General features: G+C 47.7%; 1 protein-coding gene and 1 non-coding gene across 5 annotated transcripts in view; both read left to right on the top strand.

The window, feature by feature from the left end:
* The first annotated feature begins 9,567 nt into the window (after positions 1 to 9,567).
* LOC121496341 lies at positions 9,568 to 9,675 on the top strand. Its single transcript, XR_005989171.1, has one exon. It is a non-coding gene; the product is annotated as a U6 spliceosomal RNA (small nuclear RNA).
* Positions 9,676 to 11,761: 2,086 nt separating this feature from the next.
* The window catches only part of SLC22A4 (solute carrier family 22 member 4), a 45,089-nt gene continuing 33,914 nt past the window's right edge, over positions 11,762 to 22,936 (top strand). For 3 of the 4 annotated variants that reach the window (XM_041762226.1, XM_041762225.1, XM_041762223.1), the window contains exon 1: positions 11,763 to 13,061. In XM_041762226.1, the coding sequence (XP_041618160.1) occupies positions 12,669 to 13,061 (393 nt within the window). In that variant the 5' untranslated portion in view covers positions 11,763 to 12,668. Of the gene's footprint in view, positions 13,062 to 22,936 lie in introns of all 4 variants that reach the window. The other variant, XM_041762224.1, reaches the window with a different exon arrangement.

Here is a 22,936-nt window from a genome sequence, read left to right as displayed (position 1 = left end):
CCATTGACACTATCGCATTGATTTAATTACTACTGTTGTACAGTTTAATATGACAAGTCTCTCCTTGTTCTTCGTTTACAAACTGATTTACAAGTCTGTTGTGCATTTCCAATTGTCAAAGTTTAGACTCTGTCAGGCTCTGGAAAAAGACACAAACAAACAAATCTTTTTGAACTGTGACCCTAACTCGACACACTCAGTTGGCAAGAACCAGCTTAAAAAGTAGAGTTCTGTCCTGAAGAATACTGTGATCCGTGCTTACTCTGCATTTTTTCAGGGGTTGTGTACATAAGCTCGTAAATTTTTATTTCTGCTTGCCTCTCAGTAGTAGACATTGTGTTCCTGCTTTAATTCGCTCTGAGAGCCGCCTTCCAAAGGCTCCTCCCGCCGTCGCCTCCCCTCCCTGACCCAGCACAGGCCCGGGCGCGGGCAGGTGCCGGCGGCGAGCGGGGAGGGAGGGAGGGGGCTGGAGACCTGGGCCCCGGGCCCCGTGGACAACCTCCGGCGCCGCCCGCGCTTGTGTCCCCCCGGCCACCCCCTCCCCCCCCACGCACCCCCACCCCCGGCTCGGTCTCGCCCCTTGAGGCTGCAGGGGAGTAGGTTGGGGCGGTGGAGGCCTCTGCCCCTCTCCCCCACCCGCCGAGCCCGACGACGAGGTCCGGGCCCCACCCCGTCCTAGGCGGGAACGGAAGCGGTGACGGGCAGCCAGGGAAGCCATTAGGCACGGAAGCAGGCGGAAAAATCAATACCGGAGCCACGGGGCAGGCCCCCACCGCTGGGCCAGGCTCACACCCGCAGAGACTCGGCTCCCCACCCCCACCCGCTGCTGTGGATCCACCTGCCACCTGTGCAGTCACTCTCAACCCCCACAGAGACCCACTCACCCCGAGGGGTCCTGGAGCCTCCTTGGCGCCTTCTGCTGCCCCAAGACTCACATCTCCAGCCCACAGGGCTGCAGCAACCAAGATCAAGGATCCCCGATCCACAGTGCCCTAGCCCACCTGACCCAGACGGAGTGCTCCTTACTGATCCCAAACCTGGCCTGACCTTACCTCAGAGGCCTTCAGATCAGAGATTCGGACACCATCTGCGTCCTCACCACAGTTCTCACATCCTATCCATCACTCCAGGGCCTATTTCGGGGCAGCTGGAGCAACTTCCCACTCCCTTGTTTTGTGGACCCTTTCGTGGCCCCCAGGGCCCTCAGGATGGGATCTGTGGTCTATCAATTGTAAGCCTCCCATTTAAAGCCTCTCTGACTCCTGGTCTCACTTCCAAGTCTCACTGCTACATTATATCATTCTGCATTTTCATAGCTCTCAGATCTTCTCCCAAACTCAAAATGCCTTTATTCTTGCTTCTCCATTTAGCTAATTCCTGCTCACTCTTTAAGGCCCAACTCCACCACCCCCATTGTTCCCTCCCTTAGGACAAAGCCTTGGCCCATGCATCTCCAGGCAAAGTAAGAATTCCCATCCATATGCCCTCTACCCTACCCCTTCTGCTCCTACCCCATGCTTCTGGGCACAACTGTTATCTCCGTTGTCAGAGCCTGGCCCAGACCTACTTCTGTCCTGTCCAGACCCCAGGCCATGAGGGGCAGCACCTTGCAACTGCTCCCCTACACACAGGTGCACATGCACACACACACACACACACACACACGCATATCCACACATTCTAAGCCTCCCTGCTTCCCACCTTCCTCCTCACCTTGCTGCACTGGTTTCTGCTGGCATACTTCCTAAACCTTCAATGGAGGTAAGGCCCAAAGGGCAACTACATCCTTCTTATATCCTCAGCCTCCCCCTGGCATCCTTAGTCTCAACTCATTCACTCAACTAATTATTTGCTAAGAATCTACTATGTTCCAGGCATTGTGCTTCATATGTGGAATACATTTTGAACAAATATAAAATAAGTACAGATTATAAGCACTGCCATAAAGGAAATAAATGAGATATTACAGTAGAGAATTAGTGATCCCTTTGTATAGGAAATTGAGAAAGATCTCACAGATACAGGAACAATTAAGCAAAGACCTGTGTGGATATCTGGGGAAATTGCTTTGCAGGCAGAGGGAGCAGGAAATACAAAGATGGTGGGTGGAGCAGAGGGAGGAGGCTTTCACTTGCCGCATTCTAAGAACAGTGAAGAAATGGCTGGAGTAGTATAAGGGACCTGCTCAGGAGCACTAGCTGAGGTCAGAGAGGTGTGGAGGCAGTAAAGCTGGCTCTGTTGACCTTGTGAGCCACAGGCAGGACTTTGGCTTTTACTCCCAGATGAGAAGCCAGGGGAGTGGCATGACCTGAACTTTCACGTTTTAACCAGGATCACTCTGGCTGCTCTCTGAAGAATAGACTGTAAGGGGCAAAGGTGGAAGCAGGGAGACCAGTTGGTAGGCATGACTGCATTCATCCTTAACTAATCCCTAACCAGCCCATTTCCCTTTGCCTCCATAGCTCCAGCCCCAATCCAGGCCCCACATTCACTTGCGTGGGTGCTGTACCTGCTTGACCTTCCTATCTTTTGCTTGACCCCTCAATCCTTTCTCCGAATCCTCTCAGCAAAGGGAGCTTTTTAAAAATGCAATTCTGATTATGTCACTCCCATCTGTTAAAGCTTCCATAGCTCTCCATTGGTTTTAGGACAAAATCTAAACTCCCAATCCCAGCACACAAGGCCACACGAGGTGCAGCCATTTCTGATCCCTGCTGACACCCCTGCCTCATACCTTGCCTGCAGTCGTGCTAACCTGTAAATTTAATTCATCAAGCTCTCCTCCAGACTCCTGCAGCCTTCCTTGACCTTCTAAGGAGCTTAAAATGAAAATGGAGTCCTTCTTCCTAGTTCTCTGTGTGACAAGCTTTATTTGCCCCACCTTTGTCCTTGAGATTCAAGAAAAGGGGTGAGGGCAGGAAAAACGCACATGTCTCTTCAAGCCAGCCCTCCCTTCTAGGCCAAGGACCAAGCACTCTGGGGGCACCATAGCCTGTTGCTGAGTTCACAGCCAATGAACAACTGAGTTGGGGGATGTTGTGACCTGCACTGTGATGCCCCATGACTAGGCTGTGGGCCCAGAGTCCCACACACCAGCATCTTCACCAACAAAGGCAGCAGTAGAAGGACACTCAGTTGCTGTCCAGGGCACTCTTGGCCTAAGGGCATATTCTCACAGGCAGTTAGAACACAGCCACAGACTTAGAAAATGAGATGAATGCTGGGTAGTAACTCTAATAAGAGCTGATGTGTTCCAGGCCTTCATCCCCAAGTGCTTAGTGAACTGATATTATTCTTTAATCCTCACTCATATCAACTCAAAAGGAAGTTACTATCCTCATTGTATGGATGAACTCAGAAATGTTGAGAAACTTGCTAGTGTCACGGTGGCAAGGGCACCAAGAGCAACTATAAGGATTCATCTTCGCTGGAGAACGTTGCCTGCCCTACCAATGTTCTGGTGACTCCCACCAGGTCACTTCCGAAGGGTGCTCACCTGTCTCTGCTTAGCAAGGTTGCCAGCAGAGGCCAGAGTTCAGGCTTCAGACTCTTCACATAGGTGAGCTGAGCTTCTGTCCCTCCATGGGGTACAAGGGGATGGAAGCTGAACCCAGGTGACCCCTGAAGCTTTGGGTCTGAGTGCAGACGAAGCTGGTGTCCACATCATCTCATTATAAATTGTGGCATGCATGAACCCACCCCCAGCCTGCTTCTGGGGTCAGGTCATGACTCCTGCTAAACAGCTGTTGGCTGCTCACCAGCTCTGCAGTGGTTCTTGGCGCTAATGAGAGAACTGGCGATGGCTCCTTCCAGCTCCCAGGGCTCTTGCTCTGACTGTTGGAGCCTCCTTCATCACCCACAGAGACACTCCTGGGTGGGAGCAGTCTCTTGCTCCTCAGCCCCTCATCCTATGTCCCTGCTCCTCTCCTACCTGTTCTGGAGGCACCGGCTGCCTCAAGGCTCTGGCCCAACTCCTCCTGTCCTCTCTAGAAGCTCATTTTCTAGAGTGGCTTGGGTTGTTTGGGCTGGGTTGTTTGAGCTAGATCCCTCCCAAACTGGCCCTCTATCCTTTTGTGGTCCCACCTCATCCACTGCATTTGGTCGGGAGGACAGAGAACAGAGGCCACCCCACCCCAGGCCAGGGGGAGTTCTTTTTCTAGGCTCGATCTGAAGCAGACCGTCCTGCTTGGACTCCACTAAGTTTATTTACTTCCCCAGAGCCACCTCCATAGCAGATTTCTGCTTATTCCTGCCAGATGTCCAGCTTTCCCATCAATTCTGAGTCTGCTTGCAGCCAGGCGCCCTGACTGGCTCTGCTCTCTGCAGCCATGAACACTCCCAAATATGTATCTTTATCCCATATCTCTGACTGGGTGCACATATCAACCTGGATGTCTCAAAGACACCTCAAACTCAAAACATCCCAAACCCATTTCACCACCTTCTCTCTAATCTACTTTTATGCTTCCATCTTAGACAAAGACAACACCCAAAATCAGGCATCTCTCCCTCCCTTATGTCTACATCCAGCTAATCATCAAGATCTGTCCCACCACCTCTTTAACAGCTCCTGAATTCACTTATTTCTTGGCTACCACCATCCATCACCCTCAGCCACCTACAACAGTCTCCCTGATGTCTCTGCTTCTACCCTAGCTCCCTTCCTTGCATTCTCAATTTGGCCACCAGAGGGAACTTTCTAAAATGTAAATCTCATTAGGTTTTGCTCAGACTCTCATTGGCCTCAGAATGAAAACTGACTCCAAGAAACAATTAAGACTGTTTAAGATCAAGCATGGTATAGCCCCTGCGGTCAGCCTCTCCAACCTCATCCCTCTCCGCTTTTTTCCACTCCTGGTTTAATGCTCACATGGGCAAGTGTCTGAGCTGGATTGGATTGTTTCAGTGCCAGGAGGTCGCCCACAGACCCACAAGTGTTGATTGCAGACCTTCTTGGCTGGAAAGAACAGAAGCAGGAGTTCACTTTGCCAGTGAGGCTGCCAGGGGCCTGCCTTCCTCATGGTCCTGAGGAGCATCCAGCAAAGGGAGGCACAGGCCACGTCCTCCCCAGGCATATAGGACTGGGAAGACTGAATATGGGACCTCCTCCTTGGTGCTTCAGACCTTCCCGCTCCAGAATTACTGCTTCCTGCAGCCAGTGATAACGGCAACCCGTTATCAAGGTGGTCCAATCCCAGGACACTGTCACTTCCCACTTGCTACTCCTGGACTTCTCTGACCCTGAGGCATGGAAACACATACAGAAACCTGCTCAACATTCACACATGTGCAATTTGGAAGTGTGAGGGAGTTAACACCCAAAGGGGGGACCCCAGAGCCAATGAGGGATAGAAACCTATGGATACATGTTGCCTACTTGTGAACCTAACACAGACATTTCTTAGACACCTTCCTACAGTTTTCCAAAACTGTAAACAACTCTCTCCTTCACCCTTCTAGTAGCTTTTCTTCTCTCTTTCACTCTCTGTAGTCTCTTCTTCCTGTTCCCTTAGGTCCATTCCCATATGGAAGACAGACTTGCAAGGAAGGGATTCTAGAATTGGAAAGTTCCCCTTTTGGACAAGGCTGAAGGACCTATTACTGTAGTAAGTAGACCGGTGATAATCCCCGGCACAGAGTGGCAAAACTCCCATCCACAGGAGATGACAATGAAAGAGTAGTGGAGAGTGAAACATTTGCTGGTGTCAGTGTTTTTTAACCAGGGCTGATATACCCACCAGTGGACATTTACCAATGTCCAGAGATTTTTTTTTTTTTTTAATCACAACTGAAGTAACACTTCACTGGCATCCTGTAGGTAGAGGTCAGAGATTCAGCTAAACATCCTAGAATGCATAGGACAGCCCTCACAACAAACAATAACCTGGACTAAAGTTTCAATAGTACCAAAGTTGAGAATCCCCGATTATGGCACATAGAATGTATGAGAAGAATGGTGATTATAAGGAACATGGAGTTGGATGGCTTTTGCTACGTGCTTTAGAAGCCTTGAAAAAAGAAAATGATAGGCCTAGCAGGGCCTGGGTAGCTCAGTCAGTTAAGCAACTGACTGTTGGTTTCAGCTCAAGTCATGAACTCAGGATCATGGGATCAAGCCCATGTGGGCTATGAGTGCAGTGCAGAGTCTGCTTAGGATTCTCTCTCTCTCCCTCTCTCTTTGCCCCTCCCCCTGCTTGCATACTCTCTCTCTCTCTCTCTCTTTCTGTCTCTCATATGCATGTGCACACACACACACACTCTCTCTCTCAAATGAATAAATTAATAAAATCTTTTTTATAAAAAAAAAGAAAGAAAATTATAGGCCTGGGTCAGCATCTATAAATTCAAGGCACTCAGTGTAAGCCAGGAAACCACCATGGCAGCTCTTACAGAAACCCTCATTTCCTGCAGCCACAGGGAAGGTTGTGCTGGAAGTCAGGCCCAGGATTTAACTGATTTACTTGCAAGAGTAGGACAGCCACATAAAAAGAAAAAAACTAAAAAAACTAAAAAAAAAAAAGAAAAAAAAAAAAGAAAAAAACTGCATACACAGCCTTTTCTTTCTTTCTTTCTTTCTTTCTTTCTTTCTTTCTTTCTTTCTTTCTTTCTTCTTTCTTTCTTTCTTTTTCTCTCTTTTTAAGAGAAAGAGTATGAGAAAGGAAGAGGGAGAATCTTAAGCAGCCTCCACACCTGGTGAGGAGCCTAGTGTGGGGCTAACTGGATCTCATGACTCTGAGATCATGACCTGAGCAGAAATCAAGAGTTGGTTGCTTAACTAAATCACCCAGGTGATCCTGCATGCACAGCTTTGATGGGTGTTCTATGGCAAAGTCATGGCCCTGATAGGAAATGCATAGAGCCCTGGAGCATGGAGCAGAGACATCTGGATAAACCAATGTGAGAATTTTGAATTCCTGGATTCCTTTAAACCTTCAAGCTCAGCAGCAGCTCTCCTCTCCTCACTATAGGAGAGCAGCCTCTCCTTGTCTGGAAACCCTGCCAAGACTCCTCCAGAGATAAGTGGATCTAAAGATGATGCTTGCCTTCCTCAAGATCCTCCCCTACCCACCCCACACCACTGCCTCCAGACCAACAACACACCCTGCCTTCACCAGGGTGAAGTCTCAGCACAGCTTAGGGGGGGAAATACAGTCCCTGATCCACAAAGAAATGGCATACATGTTGAAAAAAATAACATGACCTATGTGTTGGTGGAAACGGGGGTAACATGTGGAACTTTATTAACCTAGGAGCGCTCTGTCATTATACTGGGCTCAACATCCAAGCAAGGGTACAGAAAAACATCTTCATTTGCTTCTGAGATGGCTCTTTGAAACTCTGACACACTTATGGTCTATTGAAATAAGATGGAGATGCCAGAAGAGTATGAAAGGAGTCAGAAGGCTTGGGGGAGTGAGAGTGCTAGATTATATTTATGATGCAAGACCAGAGAAGCTATCACCAGATAGCTCCCTTCTCTAAGACAATGTAAAATGCACAGGTGAAGATTCCTAGTGTCAGTGAGGATAAGATTCTAGAATAGCAGAGGTAGGATGGTGACACAACCAACAGAGGCAGGGTGGAGGTCATTTCAAGACCAGAGTAGCAACCAGCATGCTTTGACCTACAGCCAGGTGGTGAAGACTAATTGACCATGGTGCTCCTAGGAGTTAAGTGAAAGGATAGATGATCAAGTGTTACATGACTTGTGTAACAGACTCACCTCCAAAAGTAAGAGCTGGTAAGCAGAGGGCTGATGGCTGCTGCCACAATGGGAAATAGTATTTTTCATAATTTCCCCAGATCTAGACCACTTCATAGGCTCAGAGCCTATTGATTGAAGAGGAGGCTAAGTCTTCTTAAGGAAAAACCTGCCTATACTGCCAGAAGTATATATGTTCATTATTTCTCTAATCTCTTCCCACAAGGGATCTATGGCTATCTTAGTCTGCTCAGGCTGCCATAACAAAATAGCACAGACTGGTAGGCTTAAACCACAGAAATTTATTTCTCATGATTCTGGAGGCTGGAAAGTCCAAGATCAAGGTGCTGGCAGATTCAGTTCCTCATGAGAGTCTACTTCCTGGCTTGTAGATGGCCACCTTCTTATGAACTCCCTGGTGTGCCTTCTAATTCTATGGTGAGAGCCCCACCCTCATGATCTCCTGTAAACATAATTAGTTCCCAAAGGCCTCATCTCCAAATATGTTTGAAAGTTAAGGTTTCCACATATGAAATTAGAGGTAGACAGTTCAGTCTATACTAGTGATCTTTTACCAGAGCAACTCTGGCCTGGGGAAAAGGAAAGTCCTAGACCTCTCAAGGGCTGTTGGATTCAGAGTATGAGCTAGCCTTGCTCCCAGGGGATAGGAAACACCATCGTGGTCCCCTCAGTAAGATTGGAGGCTCATGAAAGCCAGGTGGTAAATGGAGTTCTCATTCAAACAGGTCTAATGGTTGTAAAGATCCATACTGTTCTTAAGTGCATAACTGGTCCCTAAGTGTATAACTGGGATAGTAGTCTTAGAAGGTCGCAAGACCCTAATATTTACTCCCTAGAGCCATTATATAGGTAGGGACAAATAGATGCCTCTAACATGCCCCTATGTCTGACCAATTTATTAAATCAAAAATAAATCCCATCCTGGGAGGAATTGCAAGATTAGCACCAACATCATGGATTTTCTTTTCAAAATCCTTCAGTAAGGAGAATCAAAAGCTATTTGGTTTTCTGTGGGATGAATAGCAGTATATACTCACTTTCTTGCCCCTGAGCTATGTCAATTCTCCTATTTTCTGTTACAATATAGTACCTAGTGACTTTCACTACCTTGATATTCCCTAAAACATGATAGCCATTATGTATTGATGACATAATGCTAATATGACCTAATGAGCAAGAACAAAAAAAGTACTCTAAATATCCTAGTAAGACCCACACATGCCAAAAAGTGAGGGATAAAAAGTATGAAGATTCAGGGCCTTCCACACTGGTGACATTTTCTTTTACCTTTTTGTTCTGGAATAAGTTAAATGCATATAAAAACAGACAAACTAGAAAATGAATGCTTAGACCCAACATCATGGCCAATGTTATTTCATCTATATCCTCACTTGCTCCATCCATATTATTTTGAAGCAAGTTGGTAAAGTTATTAGAGAACCAGTAGTATGGAGTATGCCACGTGGTCCCCTGTAAAGTTGTACCCTGTACTGTCACGACTAATAAAGACATAATGCTTGGTGAGAATACTACTCTGACCCATTTATTCCCTGCCTTGGAAGGCTCCCAGTTTTGAGTAAAACCCAGAGCAAGAGTGAGCTCTACAGCCCAACTATAGTACAAGGTTCTCTGCCATTTGGCCCAGCAAGATCAATAGTGCTAGAACTGTTCATGGTGATAAGAATGCTGGGTAGTCTCTGATAAGCTGTAATAAAAGAATTTTAGTACAGATCTCTAGAGTTCCAGAGTAAGCCATGTCTTCTGTAGCAGAGAGCTATTTGTCTTTTGAAACGGCAACTATTTAGCCACAGTAAAAACTAAGTGTCTATGGGTCTATGCAACCAGTGCTCGCTTTGGCAGCACATATACTAAAAATATAATGATACGGAGAAGATAAGCATGGCCCCTGCACAAGGATAAAGGGTCTATGCAACCAGAGATGTCCAGTATTAGCTGAGTATTTTCAAGTTGTAAGATTAAGCAGGCACATTAACAATCCATCACATAATAGAAATGGTAGAGTCATGGCAGGCCTGAGCAGGTCCACAGAGCTCATGTCAGTTTATGAGCAAGGGGCTCAGTTCAGTGACACCTCCCTCAGCTATACCAGCCCTTTCCTCTCAACTCAAACCTATGGTCTTGGGGATCCCTGTGTGGCTCAATGGTTTGACCCCTGCCTTCAGCCCAGGGCATGATCCTGGAGTCCCAGGATCAAGGCCCACATCGGGGTCCCTGCATGGAGTCTGCTTCTCCCTCTGCCTGTGTCTCTGCCTCTCTCTCTGTGTGTCTCTCATGAATAAATAAATAAAATATTAAAAAAAAAAGAAAACCTATGGTCTGATGGGGATGGTTCTCTACAACCAAATAGTAGGGGGGAAAAAATCAGCCCTCACAGATAGGCTAGCTTGATACTAGACCAAAATATGGATGATTACTGCAACACAGCCCCACTCAGGAGAGGCCTTAGACAGTGGTGAAGGGAAATCCTCTCAGTGGGTCCACGTTAAGCAGTGCACTTGGGCTTTATTTTGTATGGAGGACAAAATGGCTCAAAGTATAGATTTACATATACTGATGGGAAATGGCAAACAGTTTACTTGAGCAATGCCTGTTCAACTACAATCTGGAAGTGCAGGGCAGGTGACCAATTAGGAAATAAATACTTCTCCATTATGTATGGCTCTTTACACAAGGTCCCAGCAGGGTTGACCTAATAGGATCCCAGTCACCCATAGGAATGAGGTGACCCAAAGGCTGAGGCAAAGGAAAGCAGTGAAAGTTTGTGTCAGATGGAAAATTTAAGGAGGCACCAAGAAATTCAATAATCAAAATAAATAATATTTTAGCATAGTATTTTTAAAAACCAAAATCTATATAAAAATCCATGATCAATAATATCAAAATTTTAAGAAAAGGTAGGATCGATATTATTAATTTTTTCCTTTGGCTTCAGGATGCAATATATTTCAGCACAGAATAATCACTGACCCTGGTACTAATGACCTACTCAGTGACACAGTGTTTGCTGGCCTTACCTTCTCCCCTGTTCACTGTTCCTAGCCTCTCACTCCTTTTCCTGGGATCACTACTTAAAATGAACCATCGCCAATAAATCTTTATCTTTGCTTTTTTATTGGGGGAAAAGGGAAGGATGGAAATTCAAGCTAAGTAAGACAATGACCACATAAAATATTGTTCAAAGGATATATATTTTTTTAAAGATTTATTTGAGCAGGGTGGGAGGGAGAGAGGGAGAGGGAGAAGTAGACAGAATCCCAAAGCAGACTCCCCACTAAGCATGAAGCCTATGTGTGTGTCATAAGGATCCCACCACCTTGAGATCATAACCCGAGCCAAAATCAAGGCACCTAGACGCCTCAAGAATACTTTTGAAAGTAAAGGGGTGTGCTAATAGTAATTTCACAGGACTAACAGGTATAAATCAGACCCTGTCCTGGCACATGAGGACATAGAGTCTTATCACAGAAAAGGAAACAGGTCCAAGGGAGTGAGAAGCCAGCTAAGGAAGGGTCAGACTGCAAGCTAGAAGACTGACCAGAAATGTCCCTCAGCCTCTTAACCCGGGCCTGGAGAAGTCCACACACTTGTATGCGATCTCCAAACACCTGAGGCCTCTGCCTGTTATCTGATGGCCTCCTGAACTCCAGGACTCAGGCTGCAGCACCCCGCTAGCTCACACAACAGCGGAGGGCCTGAGGCCTGGGCACTGAGCAGTCTGTGGTCCCTGCTCTGGTTTCCCTGCCAGATCTGGCCAAATTGGACCTTCTCCTCCTCCCTCCCTCTGTTCCCCGAGTGGGGGCGGTGCTTTTGCAACCCAGAGGCCTTCCAATCCAAGAAGGCTCTGGCAGCTGCGGTGAAGAACCCCGGGCACGGGGAGAATGAAGGGATTCGGGTCAGAACCCACAAGTGGTGACAGGAGCGCCATTATCGGGCTGCCACGAAGGGTCAGGCTCTGCGTGGAAGTCCTCCCCAGGGGCCCCAGCGGGATCGTGGGACCACCCGGTAGCCCCTGCCTCCTACGTCCCCTTCGTCTATCTCAGAGTCTCTCTCTGAGTGTCTGAGACACCGCAGTGTGACCTTGCTCATCCCTTCTGGCTCCGGGCATGTTCCCCTTTTACTAAAGGGGAGGCTCGGGGCTGCCCGGAAGACGCTTTCCGCGTTCCCGAGCGGCGCGGGCTGGTGCCTGAGTCAGCGCAGCCCTCCTCGGACGCGTGGGCCACGAGCGCCCCGTCGCCTGGTGCCAGCCACCGCGCGGAGTGCGCGCCCGCGCAGAGGTCGCACTCCAGTCACCCCTGCGCCCACGGAGGCTTCCCCCGAGCACGCGCTCCACGGGCTCGCCAGTCCGCGCTCCGCCCGAGGCCGCCTGAACGCGGAGGGACTCCGGCTTGGAAGGCCCGGGAGAGACGCCTGCCCGGGCGAGGCCTGGGCGACGCTCTCCCCCGCGGGCCCAGCGCCGCGGCTGCGCTCTGGGAGCTCAGCATCGGGGGTCGCGGCGTGCGCGGGCACCGAGCGTCCCCTCCCGCGGCCGGGAGGCACCCCAGCGGGAGCGGGCTCGGCGGCGGGGGCGCGGGGCGCGGGGCGCGGGGCGCGGGGCGGGGGGCGGGGGGCGGAGCGCGAGGCGGGGCCGGCGGGGAGCCCCACCCGGGCCGCGCCGCCGCCCTCCTCCTCCCGCCCCAGCCGGGATGGGGGTGTGGTCCCGGGTGCCTCCGGTGGCTTCCAGCTTCGCGACCCGCTGGCTCCCGGGAGCGTTCCGAGGCCCGCAGCCTGCTTCCCGGGAACGCTTACCCGGCCGTGCGCCCCAGCTTCCCGCAGCCCGCTTGGCCTCCGGGCGCGTCTGATACCGCGGGGAAGGCCCTCGAGCGCGGCTCTGCCGGGAGCAGTTCTTAGCGCCGCTTGCTGCAGCCGCGCGACAGCGGTGGGAGGCATGCGGGACTACGACGAGGTGACCACCTTCCTGGGCGAGTGGGGGCCCTTCCAGCGCCTCATCTTCTTCCTGCTCAGCGCCAGCATCATCCCCAACGGCTTCAATGGAATGTCCGTCGTGTTCCTGGCCGCCACCCCCGAGCACCGCTGCCGGGTGCCCGACGCCGCGAACCTGAGCCGCGCGTGGCGCAACCACAGTATCCCGCTGCGGCTGCAGGACGGCCGCGAGGTGCCGCACAGCTGCCGGCGCTACCGGCTCGCGGCGATCGCCAACTTCTCGGCGCTCGGGCTGGAGCCGGGGCGCGATGTGGACCTGGAGCAGCTGGAGCAGGAGAGCTGCCTGGATGGCTGGGAGTTCAGCCAGGACATCTACCACTCCACCATCGTGACCGAGGTGGGTGTGCAAATGGCCCTCCACCTGCTTCAGACCCCTTGAGACTCCCGGGCGGCGGCCCCTGGGTGAGAGTTCCCCGCACCCCGTCAAACCTGACTGGCTGCCGACTGTGTTATGCTTCCAACACGTGTGTGCCCCGCAAGAGAGCAGGACTCGCGGGAGGCTTATTCGTCTTATTAGTCGTGGGTTCTGTATAGTACGGAAGGGATGGAGCAGGGAGTGTTGTCACCAACTGTCTTTCCCTTCAGTTTCATAACAGATGAAATTGTTTCCCCAGACGCCCGTTGCAGAATGCTTAGATAGAGAGTCTGAGTCAAGTTCTTGCTACTGGCAGGAGGAGGAATGTGGGGATTTCTGCTGAGCCCAAGTGTGGACACAGAGAAGAACCTTGCTGCCAGGTGGGCCATGGGCAGGTCTGACCTGTTCCCTGGCCACAGACTTCTGGAAGCATCAGGGATTCCACTGCTCTGCCACTGCTTTTGGTGAGGCTTGGGGTCCTATCTTGAGGCTCCAATTTCTCTGAAAAGGAGCAGAGGGACTCCTGATGCTGACTGGATGCAGGGAACCATAGGAGCCATAACCCTAGCCCCAATGTACTGATGAAGAGACCAACTCACACAGACCCTTTTGAGGATAGGATCCAGTGGTGGGCAGAGTTCCAGCTTATGCCATTAGCCCTTCAGGTTCCTGAGTGGTTCGGTGGCAAGTTGTCTGAGTTTCAGGAGTAAGGCTACCCACATAACTTTGTCCCCTATACTTCTTACTTTGCATCTGGTAAGGGCCATGAGACATTGGATCCTTTTGAGGAGGGTATAATACCCAGACTAGTTTTCTTCTGTTGATCAGGCAAGTAGGATTTCCCAGCTTCTGGCCCTTCCTCCAACTCTATGTTTCTCCCCTCCCAAAAACTGAATGTGACCCCTATTAATTCTCTTCCCTCAGCACAATGTGGCAATCATCAGACATCACGACTGGCCTTATGCTGGACACTAGACTGTAGACATCTGGGGTTTGGGGCTCACTTTCAAAGCTCAGATGCCCATGGGGCACACTAGCCATACTACAGAGAGGGCTAACATCAACTCTGGTTAGTAATAGGGTTCTGGAGCCTGAATTCAAATTCTGGATGACTTGCTCTATGACCTGGGGCAATATATTACCCTCTCTGTAGGGATAACAGAGTGAGGAAATTCTCCTAGAAGAGGTGTTAAAATTTGATCTGAGTCTGGAAATATGAGTAGACCTTGACTAAGCAAAGATCATGGCAAATTCTGTGGGTGGAATTCCCAAAGATCCAGGTGGCTGGTGGTCAGAGAATTGCACCTGACTACCAGCCACCTGGAACTATGGGAATTCCATATGAGGCTAGAAATGCCAACACATATCATTTCGCAGTGGGCGTTGTAGCTGAGGAATTGACTTTATTCTGAGGAAAGTGAGGTAATAAGATTCTTTTTTTTAAAGATTTTATTTATTTATTCATGAGAGATATATATAGAGAGAAGCAGAGACACAGGCAGAGGGAGAAGCAGGCTCCATGCAGGGAGCCTGACGTGGGACTCTATCCAGGGACCTCAGGATCACGCCCCAGACCGAAGGCAGGTGCTAAACCGCTGAGCCACCCAGGGATCCCAGGTAATAAGATTCTAAGCAAGGGATAGCATGGCCAGATTTGGCAGAAGCTTACTCTACCTGCTATGAAAAGCAAGGCCAGCAAGGAATCTGCAGGAGTTTCCTTGGCAAGAGCCTGATGGCCAACTGGGAGTGGTGGCTATAGAGTGTATAGAACCTGTGAAAAGTGGACTTATCCTGTGGACCACTTCTGGATCCCCCCTGCATTGTCACCATGCCTATCTCGGGCACTGAGTTGACTATGATTCTCTGGCATCGTTCCCTAGCAGAGGCTCCAAGTATGTGTCCATCTCCTGCCCACAGCCTGGTATTGGGGCAACTGAGACTGAGGATCAGCTCCCTTCAACTCAGTTCCTCCAAGTATCATCAGAATCTGAGCGGAGCTGGCCCCAGTAGCTGCAGCACCCTCTGACAACTGGTTTGACCTCTTTGCCCTTACTTGCTTTGGCCTTCCCTTCTTTCCTTCACCTCAGGGTGTGAAAAATGGGTAGCTGTTGGCCTCCAAGGCCATAGCTCCCTCTGTTGTGCTCTGCTTAGGGTCCTGTGGGCACCTCTGGGGATTCATATCATCACACACTCACATTCATGCAAAAGGGTTTACTTTTTCAGCAGCCTTTCCCTTCCTTGCTTCTTTTTTGGGTTGTGGAGTAAAATAAGAAAGGAATGAGTGCTGGTGTTTGGGAGGAAGGAGGGGAGAAGCACCAGGGTGAGTAGGGGGAGGTGGCTCTCCCCAGAGAGATGATGGCACAAGAAGTCCTGGAGTTTGACTGGAGGGCCAATTCTGACTGCACCCCTAGCCACTTGGCTCACTTCAGCAGGTTACATCACTGCTCAAAGCCTCAGTTTCCTTAACTATAAGAGTGGACACAAGTATGTGAAAATATGCTCAGTATTACTAATTATTTAAAAATATATATTGCTAATTATTAAGGAAATCAAAACCACAATGAGATACCACCTCACATCCATTTAGATGGCTGCTATAAAAAAATATAGAAAATAACATGTGTTGGCAAGGATGTGGAGAAATTGGAATCCCCATGTACTGTTGGTAGGAATGTAAAAAGGTGTAGCCACTATGAAAAATAGTGTAGCAGTTCTTTAAAAAATTAAAATTAGAATTATCATTGAATCCAGCATTATCACTTCTGGGCCTATATACACAAGAATTGAAAGCAGGGTCTCAAAGAAGTATTTGTATGCTTATGTTCATAGCAACATTATTCATAACAGCCAAAAGGTAAAAGCATCCCAATGTCCATCAATGGATACATGGATACAGCTTTGATCATGTGGTTAAGTGGTAGTGTGCTGGATACATGGATACATGTGGCATATAGATACCATGAAATATTATTAAGCCTTAAAAAGGAAGGAAATTCTGACATATGCTACAATACAGGTGAATTTTAAGGACTTTATGCTAAGTGAAATAAGCCAGTAAGAAAAAAGACAAAAACTGTGATTTCACAGATATGAAGAGTAGTCAAACTCAGAAAAACAGAAAGAAGGGATCCCTGGGTGGCGCAGCGGTTTGGCGCCTGCCTTTGGCCCAGGGCGCGATCCTGGAGACCTGGGATCAAATCCCACGTCGGGGTCCCGGTACATGGAGCCTGCTTCTCCCTCTGCCTGTGTCTCTGCCTCTCTCTCTCTCTGTCCCTATGTGACTATCATAAAAAAATAAAATAAAATAAAATAAAATAAAATAAAATAAAATAAAATAAAATAAAAAGAAAAACAGAAAGAAGTAGTTACTAGAGGCTGGGGCAGGGAGAAATGGGGAGTTGTTGTTCAATGGGTATAGAGTCTAGTTTGGCAAGATGAAAAGAATTCTGGGGATTGCATAACAATATGAATATATTTAATTCTACTGAACCGTATACTTAAAGACCATTAAGATGGTTAACTTTATGTTATGTGGTTTCTTTTTTATAATTTTTTTTAAAAGTGAGGATCAGGGCAGCCCGGGGGCCTCAGAGGTTTAGTGCCGCCTTCGGCCTGGGGCATGATCCTGGAGTCCCAGGATCAAGTCCCATGTCAGGCTCCTTGCATGGAGCCTGCTTCTCCCTCTCCCTATGTCTCTGCCTCTCTCTCTCTCTCTCTCTCTCTCTGTGTGTGTGTGTGTGTCTCTCATGAATAAATAAATAAAATCTTTTTTAAAAAGTGAGGATCATAAGAGTGCACAGCTTCTCTGAGTTGTTGGGAGGACTCGGTGAGGCCATGCCACACCCCTCAGAACCAGCAAATGGGGATCATTGGCCTGTGGGTGAGGAGAGGTAAGGGCAAAATCTCATCACCTCTGGCTGTGCAATGTGAGCATTGTGGGAGCTGTGCTAAGGTCCAGGATGCAGCCAGAATAATGGGTGATGAGATTTGCTAGAGGCTGTGCCCCTTGACTCCTGGGAAAGTTCCAGGACCTACAGAATAAGATATAGGTCCACATCCACACTGACTTGGCCACTGCTGTGAGAGAAGTGGCCCCAGCTCAACCATAGGGTCAAGCTCAGGGACCCTGACCAGGTTCTCTGTGTCCCAGCTGGCACAATCCAAGTAGAGGAACTGTCATCAGATGGTTTCTGCTTTACCCCGCCATGCAGGATCTCTCAGTGGGCATACCCTTGGGGACAGCTGAACCAACACGTGACCCCCACAGGGATGGCAAGGTCAGCCAGGAAACCAAGGATGGCATGTTCTGCTTGGAAATGCCTCTCATAGAATGCCACGAGGCAGGAGTGTGGTTTTTGAGCTGGGACTTGCATGAGTGTGTCTGTCTGTGTATTTTTGCGTAAGGTGGTTTCCTTCCTCCAGGGCTGTTTGTAAAGTCCAATTGATGATTCTTTTATAGTTATTAAGAATTACATTTTTACAAACTTCCTTTTGAGTGAGTTTTTGACTTAGAGAAAAGTTGTCAAAATAGTATAGAGAATTCGGGCAGCCCGGGTGGCTCAGCGTTTTGGCGCTGCCTTCAGCCCAGGGTGTGATCCTGGAAACCTGGGATCGAGTCCCATGTCGGGCTCCCTGCATGGAGCCTTCTTCTCCCTCTATCTGTGTCTCTGCCTCTCTCTGTGTCTCTCATGAATAAATAAAATCTTTAAAAAAAAAAGAGAGAGAGATTCTCTGTCTCCCTTAAAAAAAAAAATAGTATAGAGAATTCACATATACCTTTCAACCAGCTTCCCTTATGTTAACAATTTACATAACCATAATTCCTGTATCAAAACCAGGAAATTAATGTTAGTTGCTGTATAATTAACTAAACTACAAACAGTATTTGAATTTCACCAGTTTTTCTAGTAGTGTTTTTTTCTAGTAATATTCTCCCCCCCACCACCAGTAATGTTCTTTTTTCTGTGTTTGATCCAATCCAGAAGCTCACACTGTACTTAGTTGGCCTGCCACCTTAGTCTCTTCTGATCTGCGACCATGCCTCTCAGTCTTGCCTAATCATTCATCACCTTGACACTTTTCATGAGTCTATCAATTATTTTGATGAATGTCCCTTGGTTTGGATTTGCATGATTTTTCTCATGATAAGATTGAGCTTGTGCAGTTTTTGGTAAGAATATTGTAGAAGCAATATGTCCTCAGGGCATCATACCAGTGGGTCTATGGTGTTGATAGGGCTTGTGATTGGTGATGTCAGCTTTGATCATGTGGTTAAGTGGTAGTCTGCTGGGCTTTTTCACCATGAAGTCAGTATTTTTCCCCTTCATAATTGATAAGTATCTTGGGGGATATACTTTGAGACTATTCAGATATCCCGTTTATCCTCAAACATTTATCCACTGATTTTAGCATCCATCTCAGGACCTTAACAGAAACAAGTATTACTGTGGTGTTTGCCTAGTGGTAATTTTGCATCTCCCACATTCTTTCCAATTTATTAATTGGAATTCTTCTCTAGATAAGAGCTTCCCCTTCACTCCCATTTATTTATTTATGCAATTATTACTTTGGTCCAGCTTAAACCAAGTTATTTTTCACTTCAAGGATAGAGATGGTAAAAATCCAGGGTAAGGTCCTTCATCTGTCTCTGGAGTCAGAGCTGGAGGAGCCTGTATTTTCCCTTGCAGAATGGAGTGCCAGACACCTCTTAGCTATGTTATCTGCAGGGTGCGCAGCACAAGGACAGAAGCAGGGACTAGTGGGATATGGCCCAATGGATTGAGACTGAAACTTCTGTTGAGGAAGGAAGGGACCCCACACATCACCAGTCTGTCTGATACAGAGTCCTTGCTGCTGAGACCTACTGCAGTGGCGAGACCAGCCTCAGTGAGCATGGCTCTCTGTATAACCCTTCAGTGCCACAAACCCCAAAGAGATAAGGTCTATGTGTGAGAAAACTCAAAGCCCTCCTGCCCTACAGCTGAAGGAACAGAAAGGGCAGCAGATATCCTGCTGTGCAGATTTATCAGAGTCACAGGGCAAGGGCCACAGGGCAAGCAGTAGGGGTGAGCCTGGCTCATGGCCAGGGTGTAAGCCTGGGTTGTCTTTTTCCTCAAACATGCCCACTTTTCTCTTGGAACATCATTAGGCAGACTTGATACCCTTCAGTCCATAGGCTGGGAAAACTAGGCAGTCACTTCTGAGCTGAGTACTGTTTCTCCTAGGCCCCGTGATCCAGAGGCCCTGTGAGAGCCTTTTTGTTAAGGACCACATTTCTGTGTCAGGCTCCCAGTGGCCCAAGGCAGGCATGCTGCTCCATCACATGGGCTCCTTTCCTCTTCTAACATGGTTGCATCCTTTACGAACCCATGGATGGAGCTGCTGGTAGGTATACAGACTCCAGCAAAGGGCCTGGACCTCTTGAAGCACCAGCCTTGTGCCATCTTTCTTGGGACCTCGGTGGGATCAGGGCATGGACAGAGCAAGACATATTGATTCTCCACCCATAGCTCAAAGGTATGAGGTTGGAACCTGGAGGCCTCGTCCTCTGCTATCAGGGCACTTATGGGAGGCATTAGGAGTAGCAAAGGAGGAACAATGACAAACTAAGGCTGATACTTGGTTGGCTACTACATGGGACTGCATACAGCAGCTCCCAGGGGTGTGACTCTTCTGAGGCCCAGGTGGGCTCTGGCGAAGGTAAAAATTTGGAGCAATAGGCAAGCATAGGCTGTTTTCTTTCTATCAGGCCTACAAGCTACCAGGAAATGCTGCTGGCTAGTGTGGGGACTGGCAGCTTAGCTGTCAGGACAGCCTGAATGTTAGCCAAGTTCACACTCAGACTAGCTCTCTGTCAGATTCCAAAGGGGAGGTGTTGAATCTCCGCCTCCAGGCAACACCAGGGAGATTTTCTAAAAGTTTTTTCCAGAAAACAAATAAAGGAGACTAAAGGAGTTTTCCCTTGCTCTGGTATGAATGTGCTTCCCTGTTTGTTTAGCAGCTGCACCCCCCAAACAGTTTCCCTTGTTGCTTCTCAGTTATGATCCTCTGACAATGGCCACGAGGATCTGAGTGTGCTTTTGTCTGGAGGCTGCTTCACCCACATCTCCTGCCAAGTTTCTGGATAAACAAACTTTGTCCACCCCTCCTGGTGGGCTGTAGAACCCTCACACAGAGTCCAAGAGGTAGGATGGTGTACTGACAAAAACAAAGCTTTGGCAGGGTGGGTCAGAGGAGCTGCAGGTGCCTCAGGCCTCTGCATGGACAGTAATTTGCATAAGCCTAAATTCAGTTTATGTTCAAGGCCAATACAGGGCTTCTGTGTTGTCTGAAACCTTGGTCTACTGTTAAGCATACCTCTGAGCCCAAAAGAAAAGCAAGGATTCCCATTTGGAGTTGTGACAGTGGAGAGAGAATGGAGGCTCTTGGGAAAGGCTGGGTTGAGTCACATGCCTTGGCAATGAGCACAGATAGCCCAAGGCTGGTGACTTTTGCTGTGTATTTGCAGGTCTGGAGGGCAGATTCACAGTGGCACCTTCCAGAGCTTCCCCTCCATGCTGGGAGGCTGACACAGACCCCATCCCATTTACTTACATACCCAAAGTAGAGCGGTGGACCTGTGGTAGATCCAGTGCCAGGATGCAAGGGGGAGAGCCCGGGCTCTGAGTGCCCCCTTTACTTCCCTCACATTCCTCCACCCCATCCTCACCATCCCACTCACACCTACTGGGTCTTTTGCTTTGATTCAGCCTTCAGTGACCGTAGAGTTCTCCACTGAGACCTCCCCAACTCTGGTTGCTTTTTCTTTACCTCTAATCTGAGAAGAAATGAAAACATTTTAAGGTTTAGCCACCTCCCTGGATTCCGTGAGCTTTGAGTTGTAGAGGCTTAATTCCTGTTGAGTATAACTGAGAGATTGGGGAATCCCATCTTCTACTTGGCCCCTACTCATATAGTGGGCAGCTCTACCCTAGATTCCACAGGCTGAGAATACTAGGACCCTGGTTGTGCATATCCCAGATTGTTTGTAAGGTAAATGTTCCATCCCAGGAGAGTCAAGCCAAAAAGATAGAGGCTACCACTCTCACCCAGTATCCAATTAATAAACCAAGACATCGCTCTGGAGGGCTTCTTTGCCTGCCACCAGCTCTGGAGCAAGGGCTCAGATATTTTTGTCCAGAGGGACAGGTAGTCCCTAAGAACAGAGAGGTTGGAAGCCGTCCCCACAGGAAATAACTTCATTTGAAAAGAAGTTGAAGAAGAAAAACACTAATCTATATAGCTCAGAAACTCAGTGAATTTCAACTAGAAAAAACAAAAAATTCCACACACTGACATATTATAGTAAAACCACTGAGAGCCAAAGACAAAGGAAAAGTGTTTGGTTTCTTTTTTAAGATTTTATTTATTTATTCCTGAGAGACACAGAGAGAGGCAGAGACACAGACAGAGGGAAAAGCAGGCTCCGTGCAGGGAGCCTGATGTGGGACTTGATCCTGGTACTCTGGGATCACGCCCTTAGCTGAAGGCAGACGCTCAACCACTGAGCCACCCAGGTGTCCCAAAGGGAAAGTTTTGAAAGCAGCAAGAAAAATATGACTTGTCACGTACAAGGGAACCCTAATAAGTTTCACATTTGACTTCTCATCAAAAACCGTGGGGCAAAAAAAAACCCCAAAAAACTAAAAACAAACAAACAAAAAAAAACATAGGGCAAGAAGGCAGCAGAATAACATATTCAAAATACTGAAAGGAAAAAGATGTCAACCAAGAATCTTATTTCCAGCAAAATTATCTTTCAAAAATGAACTAAAGATATTCTCAGATACAAAAATAAATAACAAATGCAGTGAGAAATTTTGGTAGCCCTGCTATCTTACAAGAAATACTTAAAGAAGTTATTCAGGAATACATTTTTTTTTTTTTAATGCACAACTTAAGCTCCAAGAACTAAAAAAAAAAAAAAAAAAATCTTGAAAGAAATTAAAGGAGACCTAAATAAATAGAAATACATGTCATGTTCTGTTCACAAAACAGAAGACTTAATATTGTTAAGATGGCAGCACTCCTCAAATTGATCTGTAGGTTCAACACAAAAGATGTTCAGTGTCATTAGTCTTTAGGGAAATGAAAATTGAAACCACAATGAGACACTTCCTAACACCTGCTAGGATGGTTAAAATTAAAATGACATACAGTAACAAGTATTGGTAGGAATATGGAGAACTGAAACCCTCATTCATTGCTGTTGGGACTGTAAAACAGTGTAGCCACTTTAGGAAACAGGGAGTTTGTTGAAACTTGGCAGTTGTACTCCTACGTATATGCCCAAGAAAAGTGAAAACATATATCCATGCAAAATCTTGTCCACAAAAGTTCATAGCATCATTCTTCATAAGAGCTGAAAAGTAGAAACAGCTCCATTGTCTTATTAACTGGTGATTGGCTAAGTTAGATGTAACCTACCCATACAATAGTATATTATTCAACCACAAAAAGCAAAGCACTGTTATGTGCTAAAACAAGATGAATAAACCTTGAAAACATTATGCTGAGTGAATATGTATATGTGTTGTATATGTTCCACTTATATTAAATGTCTAGAATCGGCAAACCTTTGGAGACAGCAAGCATATTACTGGTTGCCAGGGGGTGGGGGAAGTGAGTAGGAAGTGACTGCTAATAGGTATGGTGTTTCTTTCAGAGGTGATGAATATGTTCTAAAATTAGTGCTAGTGGTTGAGTAATTCTTGGAATATACTGAATACCACTGAATTGTACACACATTACAAGAGTGAGTTTTATGTGACATAAACTGTATTTCAATGAAGCTATTATAAACAAAAAGACTAAAAATG

This window comes from Vulpes lagopus, chromosome 7 (assembly GCF_018345385.1).
Source record: "Vulpes lagopus strain Blue_001 chromosome 7, ASM1834538v1, whole genome shotgun sequence".
Classification (NCBI taxonomy): domain Eukaryota; kingdom Metazoa; phylum Chordata; class Mammalia; order Carnivora; family Canidae; genus Vulpes; species Vulpes lagopus.
The sequence above is the reverse complement of the archived record's forward strand: the minus strand, read 5'-3'. Positions and strand labels throughout refer to the sequence as shown.